This window comes from Cordyceps militaris (genome assembly GCF_000225605.1).
Source record: "Cordyceps militaris CM01 unplaced genomic scaffold CCM_S00003, whole genome shotgun sequence".
In the NCBI taxonomy this organism is placed as follows: domain Eukaryota; kingdom Fungi; phylum Ascomycota; class Sordariomycetes; order Hypocreales; family Cordycipitaceae; genus Cordyceps; species Cordyceps militaris.
The window spans coordinates 50,095-66,017 of NW_006271971.1; the positions used below are offsets into that span (position 1 = coordinate 50,095).

Sequence of the window (15,923 nt, forward strand, 5' to 3'; positions counted from 1 at the left end):
ATGAACACCGGAAAAATGCCACGACTGCACGTTTATAAATTGCTAACCTGGTGTGGTGGGGTCAGAGTACGTACAAAATTCAATTTCTCAGAAATATACAGCGAGCATCATAGTAGAATTCATGCTCTTATGATCGTAGGTACTTTGTCTAACACCGTGTCTCGCCAGCCCGCTAGCGGAGCCCCGCCATGTTAAAGTGCCAAATTTGACATTTGAGTCACAAACACAATCCATCGCCAAATCGCGACAGCTCCCTCGCGCCGCGCAACGCCATTCTCGGTACCCAAAGTTATCTCTGGTTGCCATTGACCTCGTCACCAGCGTTTAGATATATAAATTTCTGCAACCGACGCTACCACGATACATTCCTCCCCAGTCTACCCCCTACCGCAAACGAGAAATCAACAGCTTGCACTTGCTGCTTGCTGCCAGGCTCCCCTCGCGATGCCGTCCGCCTCGGCAGGCTATGCGCCTGATCTGGAGAAACTGATCAAGTCGCTCAAGGGACAACCTCTTGATGCCTCTGTCGAGAACCTGCTCTCGTATGCACTCTTGCGCTCCGAGCTGTGACAGCCTGTCGCGATGGATCGTGTTCGCTAATAGCCACAGGCTTCTCAAAAGGCGCCAGATAACGGGCTCCGAACGCTGTGCCATCTCCACCGCCCACATCCTTCTCCAAGTCGTCGCGCGCTCGAAATGGCAAGACGTCGATGCCCTCCTCAACAACGTGTCCCAAGTCGGCCGCCGGCTCGTCAAGGCACAGCCCACCGAACTTGCCATTGGCAATATCGTCCGGCGCGTACTCGGCCTGATCCGCGACGAGGCAGCCGAGGAGCGCCACGACCAGGAAGACGAGACGCAGAGCGAAGCGTCCGCCCGCCCCGACACAGACGGCTACGCGTCCCCGAAGCCGCGACCGCAGCTCACTTCCACGCAGAGCTCGGCCGGCCTGCCCAAGACGCTCTTTCATCTCCTGTCCGCATCCCCCGATGTCGACTCTACGAGCAGCCCTGGCTCGCCCTTTCATAACTCGGGCACCTCAACACCAACGTGGAAAGGCACCTATGGCCAGATACACGCCCTGCGCTCCGAGATCATTGACGGCATCGAGGAGATCATGGACGAAATTAGCCAGGCGGATGACCAGATTGCCGCGCTCGCCGACGCGCAGATCCGTCCGGGCGACTTTGTCCTCACATACCGCCCGTCGACTACTGTCGAGCGCTTTATCCTGCGCGCGGCGCAAAAGAGAAAGTTTACCCTCTTTCTCGCCATTGAGGCGCCCAGCACGCCAACGGCCGAGGTGCCGCACGCAGCGCTGCGCAAGAAGCTGGCGGCGGCCGGCACGACCGTCATCAACATCCACAACTCGGGGCTTACGGCGTACATGTCGCGCGTGGACAAGGTGATTCTCGGCGCCAAAGCCATTGTGGCCAACGGCAGTGTCATGGCTACGGCGGGCTCCGCGGCAATTGCGCGCGCGGCCAAGGAGCACGGCACGGCGGTAATTGTGTTGGGCGGCGTATACAAGCTCAGTCCGGCCAACCCGTTCGCGGAAGACAGTCTGATTGAGTGGGGAGACTCGTCAAGTTTTGTCAACTTCTCCAACGGCACCATGGTGAACAATGTCGAGATCCGCTCTGCGCTTACAGAACTGGTACCCTCCGCCTTCATTGACACGTACATTACAAATCTGTAAGTTGATCATGAGGGTCCAGTTTGATCAGTTTATGCTAACACTTGATAGGGGGACACACTCGCGTGACTATCTGTCCAGCATTATTGCCGACCATTACAAGCACCAAGACGTCAATTTTGATCTCGTTGGTGAGCGCATGGTTTAGTGAAAACTTGGGGGTATTTCAACAAAGACTAGCAGGGTCAACCGAGCAACCAGATAGGTAGAGGCTTACTGCACATAGTTCAGGGAGGATTAAATGGCCAATCTACCTATTCAAAATATTGTGCGAGTGAAGCATTGCTCCTCAAGCCTCAGGTCTATCTCTACTCTTCATGTCTTCTGATTAGGCGACCTTCTCTCGAGTTGGCACACACGTATCTACAGCCAGCCATCGTAGCCGCTCGTTTTGTATTTGGGCTCCGGCTGGGCTCGGCTTGTTGAGATTGCCGGAGTGCACGCCTCGCCCAATCACCGAAAGCGCTGACGCAAGCTCACCCACAGGGCTGACGCAAGCTCGCGTACAGGGCTGAGAAGACACACAGTTGTACCTCCTATAGTGACATATGTGAGGAATGACAAAGCTAACAAAAAGCCACAGTACAGTACGCGTCTTGTTTACGAAAGGATCAAAAGAATTAAAAATGGCATAAAAACATATGATATAACGATGAGACACTATACGAACAGAAAGATTAGGGATATGAATAAAGATAATGATAAGAATAGCGAAAGACAAAAAGATATGATAAGCAAGATACAGTAATACACTGACGAGTGTTGTGTGGTGTCACACTGTAGCTCCAGTGAGGCACACCCACCAAGGCTGACGGAACAGGCATCCATGGGCTGAGTGACGTGGGCTGACAAGTATCAAAGGGCTGTCGTCCCTCCAACATTTTATCCTCATACATCAACTCCGTGACTTATCTTTTATTTTTACCATCATGTCCGGAGCCGCACCTACCCACGGCGGCGATGCGCCGCCGCCCTACTCAGAAACAGACATCTACTCCAACTCTGGAGCGGCCGCCCCCGCCTCCGCCGCCTCCGCCTCCGCCTCCGCCGACGATGTCGCCTCCCGTGTGTCCTCGTCCAACGAAGACATCATCTACACGCCCCCCGAAACCCCGCGCAGCACCACCATAGGCGCCGCCGCCCTCACCGGCGTGCCGCAACCCGGCGCCGCCCTGTACTTTGACTCCCGGCCCCCGCCCCCGCCCGACGTGATCCCCCAGTCGACGCTCGTGCACGCCCTGCGGCTCGAGACCCTGTCGCTGCCGGATGATTTCCCGTTTCCGAGCGACTGGGAGAAGCGCGAGATCAACGCGCAGGACTGGGCCACGTTTATCAACTTTTTGCTGCCGGACCACACCACGCGGCGCAACGACGTCGTGCTGGAGAGGAAGCTGCGCGCCGAGACCGAGAGCGAGGCCGGGGATAGCGTCAGCAGTGCGCGGACGCAGGCCGAACTGCAGAGACATGTGATGCGCACGGCTGGACCGGAGGCGCTGCAGGATGAGGCTCAACGACGCGCGAATGCGCTGGCGACGGTGTGTGAGTGGAATGAGGGCTTCTTTGGGCCGCGAGGTGTGACCATTACGATTACGTCCTGTGGGCACGACGGAATTGAGTACGATGAAGCTCCTAGGGATGCTCAAGATCGGTCGATCCCAGCCGGCAATACCTGGTTGCCGAATCCGTCGTCGTTCAGAATGGACGCCGACGGCATCACCTACGGCAAAAGGTTTGTCCTGGATGCCAACGGTATCCGCCTTGGCTCTCTTATTATGGACACAAGCGGCATTCGTATGGCAAGCCATGAGAATGATGCTCCAGGAAATCCCCATGACGCTGGCGCAGGGCCTTCAACCCGCAGCATGCCAGGGTTCCCGGGACCGGAGCCCCAACGCGGCAGATCAGCAGTCAACACAAGCATCAAAGGCAAAGGCAAAGACACCACCCGCGATCGCTCCACCTCGTCCGTCTCGTCCGTTTCCTCCGCCTCTTCATCCTCCAGCGTAACCTCACTGGCTTCCCTCCCCGACTACGACGACGTCCGCGAGCAGCAGCTCCCCGGCTACCTCGCCATCCTGCGCGACTGGACCTCGACGCCCGGCCACGTGCGCACCAACACCGACGTGCAGTGGCTCAAAAACGAGCTCCGGTCCCGGACCACCCGCGCCGCCGCCGCCGACCCCTTTGTCAACAGCAAGGAGCTCAAGACGCAGATCAGAGCGCTGCTGAAGCAGTGGAAGCACATCCAGCGAGAGCAGCACAAGACGCTGCGCGACACGCGTAGTGCGCGCAAGAAGCAGCGCAGGCAGGAAAAGCGCGAGCGCAAGCAGTGGAAAAGGGACATGAAGAGGTCGCATAAGGACGTGCGACGCGCGGCCAAGGACGGACGATGGCATGGCGCGCAGATGCCTCCGGCACCCCCAATGCCGCCGATGCCACCACATGGCCCATCCCTACCTTTTATGCCACGTGGGACGTCAATGCCTTGTATGCCTGCAGCGCCCGCCATGCCTCCCAGCATGCGCAGCCCACCATCCGTGCGCTGTCACGACCACCGCCCCCACCGTGAAAGCCAATCTCGCCATGATCTTGGCCACTGTGGCAGCCGCGGGCGCTGGCCTCATCATGGTCACGGCGGCTTCGGCGCCTTTGGCCGAGATGGCGGCATCTCCGGCGCCTGGCCGCCTCGCGGGCCTCTCACGCACAAGTCCTGGTCCGGGCGCCACCACGGACCACCAGCCGGCTTCTGGCCCGAGAGCGACCAGCACGCCGAGGAAGCACCGCCGCCGGCCCCGAACCCCGCCACCGCGGCCAAGTACACGGCCGCGCAGGGCATCAGGGACGCCATCCGCACGCAGCAGGACCGCGCCGACACGATGGAGGACGGGCCCGGCAAGGACGCCGTGTACAGCGCGATGGCGTCCATGACGCAGTCGCTCGAGGCGCTGCAGATGGAGGCTGATTCCGAGTATGCGCGGCATGTAGCGGGCGCGCACATTGCGCCAGAGAGATCGGCTATTACGACGGCTGTGTACTTGACGAGCCAAAAAGATTGTGAGTTTTGAGTACGTACCATGAGGGACGAGTTTGGGACTAATGCTGTCTAGGTTTGAGCTTTAAATCGGGGGCCAAGATTACGGGCGTGACGTTTTCCTCGGACGAGTGGTGGCATGGGACATACAAGGGCAAGAACGGCTACTTTCCTGCGAATTATGCCAAGTTAGTGCCGCTCTGATACTTTCATGATTTCAACAAGGGCTTGATTGAGTTCCGCTGCTTCTTCCAGTATTTGTGCATTTAAGCATTTCTTTCAGATTAGTATCTTCATATTCTCTTTACTCTACGCAGACCACGCAAGATATCGACGTTATGAATGGATGGAAATATTAAATCATTGTAATCCCCACCTGTTTGAAGCCGGCCGTGAAACTTTTCATTTTGTCTAAGCCTTGAAAACGCGAGATATATATGCAGACCCTCCACTTTTGCCCAGCCCTTTCCCATGTTCACCGTGAGAAGAGGCCAAGCACTACTTGCTCTCTTCCTTGGTCCGACCCACGACCAGCTTCTTCTTCTTTTTACCGGCGTCCGGGTTGCGACCCACATCTCCCACTGCCTCGCCCTCGTCTGCGTGATCGCCATTGGTCTTGCTGCCGTTGGTCAGCGCCGCCGCCGCCTGTTCGCCCTCCTCCTCGGCTTCAATCTGCTTCTTGATGTAGTCGAGGTCGAGACGCATGGAGAGCGCGTCCTCGCCGTCGGCGTAGTATTTAGCTTCCGTCTTTTCCGTTTGAAAACCGAGCGTCGTCTCGTAAAGGTGGCGGGCCGCGACGTTGGAGACGCGGACGTGGAGCGATACGTATCTGGCCTGGTACGTTTCCACCATGGCGAGTTCTACACAAGCCGGATAGAGATTAGCATTTCGTATCGCACTGGCTCTCGCCTTTATAGTGACTTACGGCTCTGTCGCATGAGCTTCTCAGCAATGCCCAGCCGGCGATGCGTGCGCATGACGCTCAGGCTGGTGATGTGGCCATGCGGGATGCCGTCGGACGGCTCCTCCTCCATCTTGGCAATGACGTAGCCGACAATCTTGGGGTAGTCGTAGGGGCCCTTGCAGGGGCGGGAGACGTCGACGGCGACGAAGCTGAGTTGCGGCCATGACAGGGCATGGTAGAGGTAGTACTTGAGGAAGTAATTTTCGGGAAGGTTCTCGAGGTTCGCATGCTGAATCAACGGCAAATCCGAGTTGCGCAGTAGACGGATATCCATATTGGGCGGTGCAGGCTGTCTGGCGTGGAGGGTAGCAGTAGATGGGAGAAGAGAGCAATGTGTCGCGAGACAGCCGACGAGATCCAATGGGGTCGTGCGGTCGGTCTGGCGAAGCGAGCGTACGCGGTGAGAAACTGAGCCGCGATTTCCGGGTTGGATAGCGAGCTCGCACTCTGCAAGGGATGGCGGGATAACGCGGCAAAAAGTGGTCAGATGTCGAGGCTCGGGTCGAAAAGTGAAGCTCGTGGATATTCCGTCGCTCCCCCCACTAACTGGTTAAGCCGTCTGCGAAAAGTGGGGCCAGATATGTCTCTGATGGCGAATGCTTACAAGCAGTGGTGATACAAGAAAGCCACCATGGCAGGGATAATAGTTTAAAAGTCTCAAAATGATTGGATCAGAATCCGGCATTGGACGTATAAAAGAGTTTATTGGACTACGCCTGCCACGACATAAATCGTTGCCAGATAGAGGAACCAACAGAAATAATCTTGGTCTGATGGCGTCCAGAACCCAAATTCAAGTCCGGCCCGCCTAGAGGAGAATGGTTACTGAATACTAAATTTTGGAAAAAAAAAATGCTGTTCAATATTCAAACGACCGTGAAGCGCAACTTGCGCCAAATCCACCTGCGAATGCCGCCACTTGTGCGGTGCCCCGCCATCTTGATGGTGGGGGGGGGGACAAAATATTTCCACCGCATCCTTCCTCCCACATCGTTCACCGTCTCACCTACATACGTCGCAGGATGGCGTCTGATCCATTCGACGACGTTTTCACGCTCGAGGACCGCTACTACCGCCAGGGCTATCAGCAAGGCGTCGAGGACGGCCAAGCCGCCGGGCGCATCGAGGGCCGCCAGTTTGGCATGAGCACCGGCTTTGACAAGTTTCTCGAGAGCGGCCGCCTCGCCAGCCGGGCCCTTGTCTGGGCCAACCGCCTCCCGCCTTCCACCAGTGCGGCCTCTGGTCCAGCAACAGGCGCTTCGGGCCCCCAGCAGACCTGCACGTTACCGCCACTACCAGACAACGCCAGACTCGCCAAGAATATCAAAATGGTCTATGGACTGGTCGAGCCCGAGACGCTCTCGACGGCCAACGCAGATGAGGATGTGCAGGACTTTGACGACCGCTTTAAGCGCGCACAGGGGAAAGCCAAGGTGGTCGAGAAGATGATTGGGTAACAGGAGTTTGTCTTATGAGAAGTACGGCGTTTAGGCATTCTGGGCTTCCAAGTGGCGTTGCATATGAACTCGGCACAAGTTCTTGGTTCCAACATTTATCCGTATTTTGCTTTATTCATGTAGCAGTACAAAAAAAGCTAGGCGTCTATGCCTCCCCCATTATATACACTATTTCCTCCTCTATTGAAATGATCTGCAAGGGTATCTGCAACACATTAGCCTCCGATTCAAGTCTTTCTGACCATCTTTCACAACTTACCCCTCAGGATACGACCGGTCAGTCAGCTCGTACTTGTGCACGCTCCATTCTCCCGAGGAGAGTTGCGACTGTCCACTCGGCAGCGGCGGCAGGCCATTGACAAAGAGGTCCTTGGCGACATCCTTGGGGGCAGCCTTTGCCAGCGCCTTGGCCAGACCGGTTGTCTGACCCTCCTGCTTCGCGGCCACGAGCGCCTTGTCGCCAGCCGCGCCGATGAGCTCGACCTTGGGGCTGGCGGCGCTCCCGACGGTCAGCAAGCTGACGACATCGGCCTGGCTCACCACGCTGAGCTGCGGGTAGTTGCGGCGGGTGTCGCGCTTCCAGTACGGGTTGCCGGCAATGTCGCCCGCGGGCAGGGTGACGGGGTCGACAAAGGAGGCCGGGTCGTTGGACCCCGGCGCGGGCAGGCGGTAGTACGGGTTCAGCGGCACACCGTTGGAGCGGTTCGGGTCGATAGCGACGGCCTTGCGGATCGATTCCCAAATGCCGGTCGATTGGAGGGTTTGCTTCTGTTTCGTGGTCGGGGTGGTTAGTTTCGGTTCGGTGTGGTCGGATTCCCGAGCGTATTTTTATTTTTGGCGCAAGCTTATCGTTGTCTGCGCATCCATTGGCATCGTCGCAGAGGAAAGGATGCTTACCTTGGTGATGGAAACAACGCCGCCCGCGGCTTTGGCTACCGCATTGGCCGACATGTTGGCGTGTATGGTTTGTACTGGAGGGAGAGTGTCGTGGTCAGCTTCGTGAGTTGGAGTTGCTATTGCCAGTGATGGGATTGGTTGGTTGGTGCTTAACCGATGATTTGCCGGGCCAGCTACCCGGCAGTCAATATTCAAAAATCAGATGCCGTGTAGGGCAGTTTAACGACCGCTATATATGGTTAGTTGGAAATTTGAGCCTTTTCAGACTTGATTGGTGAGATCGATCAAGTTTGATCAACGCATGCAAAGTTGGTCATTGGCATGATTTGCTTGAAAGTGTAGTGCAAGGCTGGCTGGTCGTCGTGAGTGATGGACAACACGCGAAGGCGCTCACTTCTGCGTGGACGCTTACACAAATGACTAAAAATATACATGAAAAGGAAATGGGAGAAAAAGGACGAATTCAGTTTCTAGACTACAAGTATTCCGTGATTGACGGGCCATATGCGCATGAAGTCCGTCACTCACCCAACACTTACATCCATACTTTTATTTCTTCAAATGCAAACAAGAGCGCAAGGCCACAGGAGAAACACGCTCCCCCACCGAGCCTAAGCAGTGCACCTCGTCCTTGTTCCGCAGACGTGCAGAGTCGTCTACTGGGAAGCTGTCGATGCTATGTATGGCTAGAGCATGCCGCTTTAATAATAATTATGCTCTGCGCAGCCAATCCTAACATACATACCGGTTAACGGTCCAGTTACACTACATAATAAGTGGGGTTTCCATGACAACTTGTCATAATAACATACCTACCAAAGAGCAAACGCCTGCCAGGCATCCTTGTGGCACAACCACCATCACGAACAGAACTCAACCTGCAAAAGAATAAAGCTCACCTAGCTGCAGCACTACTTTCAATCGAGCATCAAACCTACCCGACGAGGCAATTCGGCCGAGAATAATGTCCTGCGGTGCCTCTAGCGTGTCTCCCGCTAACTTGACCGAAGCCGACAAGCTACAACGCGCGGCCATTGAGCGAATCCAGTTTGACAAGCTTAGCAAAATTGTTAAGTCGCTGAGGAGAATCGAAGTGCCGACTATAGCAAAAGATGCGCTTAGCGACTTGTCCATTACTCTGGGTAGGCCGCTCGACGTGGACGGGAGTCTAAGCTCCCTATCGGATACTGCCAGCACTTTTTTCTTGCCTTGCGACTGGCCCCACGATGTGCTAGAGTACAAAACATGGTCACAGAGAAGTTTCTGGCGCAATATGGAACACGTCATCTTGGATTCAGCGATCAATCTACAGATTCCCGACATCCGGAGCCGGTGGTTTGAAGAATGTCTACTGAGGTTATCTGACCTCGTACCAGATCTTTGGAACTCTTGGTGGTATGTGCCAATTAAGTAGCCTACCGCATAATCCGAGATGATGTTATTGCCGTTGTCAGATACTAACGTCTAATAGCAATCTTGATTGCATTTGGGAAGAACTACGGCTGCATCTGCCCCTACGCCTCTTCTACCGGCCTCGTCATACTGCCATATATCACGAGTCCTATAGTAGGTGGGTTATGCTCACGCATGAGGAACTAGATATGCCTCATGCCTCCTGCTTCGTCCTTGACTCGGGAACTCCAGACGAGAACGCCATCCTACTCTCAGAGGCCGAAGCGGCGGCTGCCTTAGTTAAGCACCAGCTCCGGAACGGCATCTATACAAGCCACCATACGAAACCCGTCCTTCTCGCGACAGTTATGCGAAATCAGACCGGCCGCATTACACAGGCCCATTTTGACGGCAAGCAGAACAAGCTCGTCCTACGCCAGTCGCGGACTATGGACCTCTCAGGCGAGAAACCTAGCAGCGACGCGTGGACAATGCTGCGCTGGATTGCCAGTCAACCAGTTGGCCAGACCCGCTACGAAATAGGAGATACTGAGGAGGGTGCCTGTGGCAATAATAACCCAGCCCATGATGTCTCATTTACACCGAAGTATCTTCAGAACCAAGATCCCCGCCAGCGCGAGGCACTGGTTCCAGAAGTTGGAACAGGAAGCGGATATCCATCCAGATGTTAAACGAGGCAAGACGCCTATGCATGTCGCTCATACAGACTATCTCTCTGGGTCTAACATTTGGCACTCGTAATTCCTTCATCTTCGAGCCTTCTGGGCACCGCACGAAGTTGGCGTCAATACTTTTGACCAGCTTATCCGTAGGCGCGATCCGTGTAGTTTGCGAAGAGGGGTTGAATCCGTTTCAGCTCATGTGAGACTTCGTTGATCATCATCCAAGCCACTGGCGAGCACAGCCGCCCAGCCAACACTGCTTTGTCGAGATTCAACGAAATGGTGCTTGTATTAAGAATAAGCTGATATGAGTGATCAATTAGGCCGGTCATGCAAACGGTAATGGCCACGGCGTTGTGTTTCATTCTGAGTTGCTTTGTCCATGAGTGCGTTCCTTGTAGCTGCCGGTTCCCTTTATTCCCGTCGCTGTCGTCTGTTAGCGGTGTGTAGAGTTGTTTGTCCGCGACTTGCATACTGTCTGACTCCGAGCGGAGCGGATCGATAGTCGCGTATAGCTACCACATTGTCAACACGGCACGCCCAAAGAATGATGTGAATGACGACGCATTGCCTACACAAACAGCACGGAAGCCATGGCGAACGCGGCGGCTGGGGCCATGAATTTCTACCGCCATCAGGTTTGCGTCTTGATGAACGGACCAGGCTGCTTACCCTTGGGTCCATGGCGGAGCAATCTATCGTCGGAAAACAGCCAAGGTAAAGGGAAAAGCTGGCAGATGTGGGGGTGCGTGATGCGCCAGTTGTCGGGTAACTAATTTGAGAAAGCAGATGGGACACTGATTGGCAGGGCCTCGTGGTTCAGCTTGGACTGGATGTGATGCAACGGGATGAACGGTCGCTAGGGGGCGTGGCTGGCCCACTACGGGGTGGGGAAATAACTTGTAGCACATCTGCTTACAAATTCGCTTAAATTAATCATATTTCCCGATTTGGACCTTCGCTGAGCGACTTGCCCGATTGGGAAGTCTTTCAATATGCAAGCCATCTCGCGAACGTTGAAAACACCGTCATTTCCCAAGAAATAATACATTTTCACCGTCATTCGTCCTCTACTATAAAAGAATTGACTCTGATAGACAATCTTCAAACCTCTACTAAAGCGCTATTTCCTCGGTGTGCTGTGTGCTTCTTCGCTATGTCTAGACCCATCGCTTCGACGCAATCCGTTACCCTAGACCACACCTCGATAGATTATGACCCTGAATATGCTTACACGTTAGAACAAGGCGGCGCTGTCAAAGAGAAGCTCGACTCTTCGGCGGCTAATACGCCCGCTACTGAGCCCATTCCCAATGGCGGGTGGAAAGCATGACTTCAGGTCTTTGGAGCGCATTTGCTCTTCTTTAACTCTTGGTATGTACCATATTCACCCCGAGCTCTCAGCTTTTTTTTTTTTCTTGAGCCCCAAAGACAAAAACTTATTAGCACCCCAACCCCGTAGGGGCATTATCAACACATTCGGTGCCTACCAGGCGTACTACGAAAGTGACCTGCTGCGCTCGCACTCCGGATCCCAAATCTCGTGGATTGGCACCGTCCAGGGTTTCCTCCTGATCCTGTTCAGCATCGTCAGCGGTCCGCTCTTCGATCTCGGCTACCACCGAGCGCTCCTCATCAGCGGAACATTCCTGGTCGTCTTCGGCATGATGATGACGAGCCTCGCGACGCAGTACTGGCAGCTGTTCCTCGCGCAGGGCCTCGTCGTCGGCCTCGGCGCCGGGTGCCTCTTCCTCCCCAGCGTCGCCATTGTCGCCACGTACTTTACCACCCAGCGTGCCCTTGCCACGGGTGTCGTGGCGGCCGGCGGCAGCATCGGCAGTGTCATCTATCCGATTGTCTTTCGGAGGCTGCTGTCACAGGTCGGTTTCGCGTGGGCGACGAGAGTCATTGGCTTCCTCGCCCTGTTTACACTCACCATCAGCATCCTCATCATGCGAACCCGCGTGCCGAACCCCAAAGAATTACGAGCGCTCCTAAACCTGAGCGCATTCAAGTACGCTCCCTTTAACGCCTTGTGCCTCGGATTGGTGCTGGCTTTCATGGGTCTATACGTGCCGTTCTTTTACGTCATCATCTACGCGCAAAGCAAGCTTAAGCTCGATGGCGACATTTCATTCTACCTTCTCTCTGTTCTGAACGCCGCATCCCTCGCCGGCCGAATCATACCGGGATTGCTGGCCGACAAGTTTGGCTCTCTCGAAGTCCTGATGGTGACCTCACTTTTATCCTCGCTCCTGGCGTACTGCTGGCTGGTCATCTACAACCTCGTAGGTATCGTGGTATTCTGCATCTTCTATGGATTCCTCTCGGGCGTGGTCGTGTCTCTGCCCACCACTGTCGTCGCGGCGCTGGTGCCAGAGCTCCGGCTCATGGGGACCTGGATGGGCATGTGCTTCTGTTTTGCCGGTCTTGGCTTCTTGATCGGAACCCCTATTGCTGGAACGATCATCAAGCCGGAAGAGGGTAAATTTAGTGGCGGGCTTAATTTTTCGGCCACAATGGTGTTCGCTGGCACCGTCGCATTTACTAGCATTGTCGTCTTCAAGAAGAGATCGAGGCCTGGAATGACAGACACTAGGCGATTAGGTTGCTAAACTTAGCTATCGTGGCAATGGCGTCGTAGGAAAAATGATTATAGTATAATAGACCTATATAAGATACTAGTATTAAGGTATTAATATTAATCTACTTAAAAAAACTCAGGAAGGCTGTTTATTAGTAGTGGTTAATTGGCGTTTTCGCAGTGGACGATGGTAGCCCTTTGCACTCAAGCCATGAAAAGTTCCCCTGTCCGTGGTGTTACTCGCTCAGTACTTGCTCTGAAGGAAGGACTTGGAAAGAAGGTAAATATGATCCCACATACTTCCTCTTCATTATCCAATATACATCGGCCCCCATTAATAACCACTCTTCGCCGTCCGCGTAGTGAGTCCTCTGGCACCTGTTGTAGGTGCTGACAAAACCAGTGATAACATAACGAAGAGCTGGTCGTGGGATATGGCCCGTGCACCGTCGAGTACTGGGATTCGCATGCGTTAGAATGGATGCACTGATACCTACCTAGCCACCAACGGCTCGGCCGCTTTGCCCAGCCATCTATACCGACATACGATAGCGCCATAGAGCAATGGTCAACTCAAGCCAGATTCCTAGTGGATATACTCTACAATGGGACGCTAGGGCGAGCCAGAAGCACATCTCTGCACTAAATGGTAGGGTGCTAGGCGGCGCAACGCAAAAGTACTGCCACTCTTGCGATAACTGCAGACGGTCTCGTGTCAAGTGCTCGGGTGGGCAGCCCTGCACCCGCTGTACAAAGTCGTCATCCAATGCATTGTCCTGCGTGTACAGCATCTCACAGCGCCAAGGCGGGCGTCAGGCGAGGCACCCAAGTTCGAGGGACAGCTCCTCGTCGTCTCTCGCCGCCTCCTCCACGCCAAGTAGTATCTTTGCTTCAAGCGACGCTTGGCTAGGTGCTGATAACCTTATGGCACCCGTACGTGTATTCCGATAACAAGGTAACTCTTCTTGTCTCTCGGCCGCCGTTAACAAGAACTTGCACGACATAGATGGACATCACCCTGGAAGATGTGCCGCACAATATGATGCAGCCATCAACATCCAGCTTTCTCCCGATGCCTATCTCTGGTGACGCACTCTCCCCATTCAACCTTGGCCTGCCTACCGACACTGCTGCAAATGAATTTTGGAACGCAAGCCCCTGCAATTGCTACGTACTCAATCAGTCGTTTGTTCACCGCATCGACGCCATTGTCAAGACGCCAGCCACATTCGCCCTCGATACAGTTCTTTGCTCTCTGCAGGAGGCAGCCGCACACATCGCCAGCTATTTGGACTGTCCTCACTGCGGTAGCAGCTGTCCCTGCCTGATGAATTTGGCCATGCTTCATCAGCGCCAGGTGGCGTTAATGTGTGTCATTGCAAAGAACCCGTCCGCATTCATCGGCGGACCTGCCAGTGATAACCTGCACTTCACTCTCGGACTCTACCAGCTGCCCGAGCAAGATAATGCCATGTTCAAACGTCTAGTCGTTCTCTCCGCGGCACGCAACATTGACCAACTCGTTGCCAACTTCGACGACGCTATCCGGGTCCACCAGGACTTGGAATTCGCGGGCGGCGTTGTCTCGGAGAATGAGTCTGCAAAACTGAATCTCAGATGGCTTTTAGACGTCTCCAGAAATCTCAAGACTAGACTGAAGACTATTGTCTGCATCCTTGAAAAGCCCGAGTGGGAGGCATGCTAGCCACTTCATATATATAACATCCAATAGAGAGAGGTTCGTCATCTCAAACGGCGATAATATAAATACCGAAAAGGCCATGCATAAAGGCTATCATTTATTACCATATACAGTAAGAATGAGCGAGCCGGTCGCATCCACAACTAGGTCCATGAGATGTGGGACATGGACTCTTTGATGCCAGACACTGCGAAGCAGAGCCTGGAACTGGGACGCTGTATCGGGGATAGCCCTGGACTCGCACGATGCAGCGGCTCTCTCTGAGTTGTTGAAGGACGACCAAGTGGAAAGTGTGTATGTCGGCTCTCCAATGCAGGACTGGATGCACTCTACCCATGTCACGGGATATGACGACTTGGAGCCGCGCTATAGTTGCTTCGCGAAAGCGATCAGCAGAAATGGACGAGGCAGTAGGGCCCGTTTTTGACTTGCTACTAGGCAGCATTGCCTTTTCTGAGCTTGGTGGCACTGGTCATACGGAGCACTCGTGGCTAGATGTGCTACACGGCGCGGAGGAGAGAAGACTTGCAGGTATTTCGCACGCCGCAGGATGTCTTGGCAGCTACCCAGAAGCAAAAAAATCAGCTTGTGGACAAGTCAGTGTTCAATACTTTGATCAATTTGCAGAGAGAGGCGGGCACGACATTCAGTCTGGATGATGTGACCGTGGACGTGACGAACCTTGTTGACCCATGGTCGGTGAGTCGTTGTGCGTTTTTTTTCTCTTGCAATCCACTGGTTGCAATACTAATCAATTGTTTTGCTTAGGTTGATATCATGGTCGGTGCCTGGGAACAAGAAGGTTCTTTCGCGATTCACCCAGAGCACAGGATGCATGGTAGCTTTGTTGAGCAACTACGCCCTGATTTGGCTCTCAATCTCGAGATGCTGCTCAGTTTGCCAGTGGAAACGGCGCGTAGAATGAGAGAACATGGATGGGTCAAGGATGAATGACTGAGTGACTTATTCACTAGACAACGGAAACGAACGAACGGGCAAACGGGTTTCGGGCGCGATGGGAGAAGAAAAGAGAAAAGGTTGTGTGGCTGGGTAAAATAGCGCCACGGCAACGGTCTGGAACTCGCAATCTAGGTACGGCCCGTACTAGGCAGATGAGGGGGGGGGGGCTGTGGGCTTGGGGGTTTTGCAAACGACAGCCTTGTGATTCCGGGGTTGTTTGCAGATAATCCAAAGCAGCAAAAGCTACGGGTTTGGCCGTGGTACCTGCTGTGCCTGCTGATCCTTTCTCCTCAATTTTTTTTTTCTTGTGCGCAATGGTGGCGCAGAGATGATTTGTTTGATGCTTGTTCCACAAAGGGTTGCTCGTCACGCTTAGTAGCCTTGCACTCGTACGGGAAGTGCTGCTGCTGTGGGTGTCACAGATCAGAAAGAATAACAATAATAACAACTTACTAGCGGCGACGGTGACAAAGGCCAATCACAGCCAATTCAGGGCATGGCTCCGTACAGGTGAAAAAAAAAAAAAAAAAACAAAAAAAAAAAAAAAAAAAAACCTA

At 54.3% G+C, this 15,923-nt stretch overlaps 7 protein-coding genes across 7 annotated transcripts; 5 read left to right on the plus strand and 2 right to left on the minus strand.

Moving 5' to 3' along the window:
* Nucleotides 1–444: 444 nt before the first annotated feature.
* CCM_03636 (translation regulator GCD7) lies at nt 445–1,905 on the plus strand (the record flags this gene model as incomplete). The annotated part of the gene is made up of 4 exons (XM_006668787.1): nt 445–542; nt 574–1,695; nt 1,748–1,827; nt 1,880–1,905. The coding sequence occupies 4 exons, from the start codon at nt 445–447 to the stop codon at nt 1,903–1,905; spliced, it is 1,326 nt and encodes a 441-aa protein (XP_006668850.1).
* A 720-nt stretch (nt 1,906–2,625) lies between these two features.
* Nucleotides 2,626–4,931, plus strand: CCM_03637 (RING finger domain-containing protein; the record flags this gene model as incomplete). Its single annotated transcript, XM_006668788.1, has 2 exons — nt 2,626–4,750; nt 4,804–4,931. The coding sequence occupies 2 exons, from the start codon at nt 2,626–2,628 to the stop codon at nt 4,929–4,931; spliced, it is 2,253 nt and encodes a 750-aa protein (XP_006668851.1).
* A 294-nt stretch (nt 4,932–5,225) lies between these two features.
* CCM_03638 (N-acetyltransferase complex ARD1 subunit) lies at nt 5,226–5,965 on the minus strand (the record flags this gene model as incomplete). Its single annotated transcript, XM_006668789.1, has 2 exons — nt 5,226–5,587; nt 5,653–5,965. 2 exons carry the CDS (start codon nt 5,963–5,965, stop codon nt 5,226–5,228), a joined length of 675 nt encoding a protein of 224 aa, XP_006668852.1.
* A 748-nt stretch (nt 5,966–6,713) lies between these two features.
* CCM_03639 (uncharacterized protein) lies at nt 6,714–7,148 on the plus strand (the record flags this gene model as incomplete). The annotated part of the gene is made up of 1 exon (XM_006668790.1): nt 6,714–7,148. The coding sequence occupies one exon, from the start codon at nt 6,714–6,716 to the stop codon at nt 7,146–7,148; it is 435 nt and encodes a 144-aa protein (XP_006668853.1).
* Nucleotides 7,149–7,403: 255 nt separating this feature from the next.
* CCM_03640 (NADH-ubiquinone oxidoreductase) lies at nt 7,404–8,099 on the minus strand (the record flags this gene model as incomplete). Its single annotated transcript, XM_006668791.1, has 2 exons — nt 7,404–7,916; nt 8,046–8,099. 2 exons carry the CDS (start codon nt 8,097–8,099, stop codon nt 7,404–7,406), a joined length of 567 nt encoding a protein of 188 aa, XP_006668854.1.
* Nucleotides 8,100–9,009: 910 nt separating this feature from the next.
* Nucleotides 9,010–10,129, plus strand: CCM_03641 (uncharacterized protein; the record flags this gene model as incomplete). The annotated part of the gene is made up of 2 exons (XM_006668792.1): nt 9,010–9,440; nt 9,517–10,129. The coding sequence occupies 2 exons, from the start codon at nt 9,010–9,012 to the stop codon at nt 10,127–10,129; spliced, it is 1,044 nt and encodes a 347-aa protein (XP_006668855.1).
* Nucleotides 10,130–11,276: 1,147 nt separating this feature from the next.
* On the plus strand, nt 11,277–12,735 carry CCM_03642 (MFS monocarboxylate transporter; the record flags this gene model as incomplete). The annotated part of the gene is given in 3 exon segments (XM_006668793.1): nt 11,277–11,440; nt 11,460–11,494; nt 11,567–12,735. The coding sequence occupies 3 exon segments, from the start codon at nt 11,277–11,279 to the stop codon at nt 12,733–12,735; spliced, it is 1,368 nt and encodes a 455-aa protein (XP_006668856.1).
* Nucleotides 12,736–15,923: the final 3,188 nt, after the last annotated feature.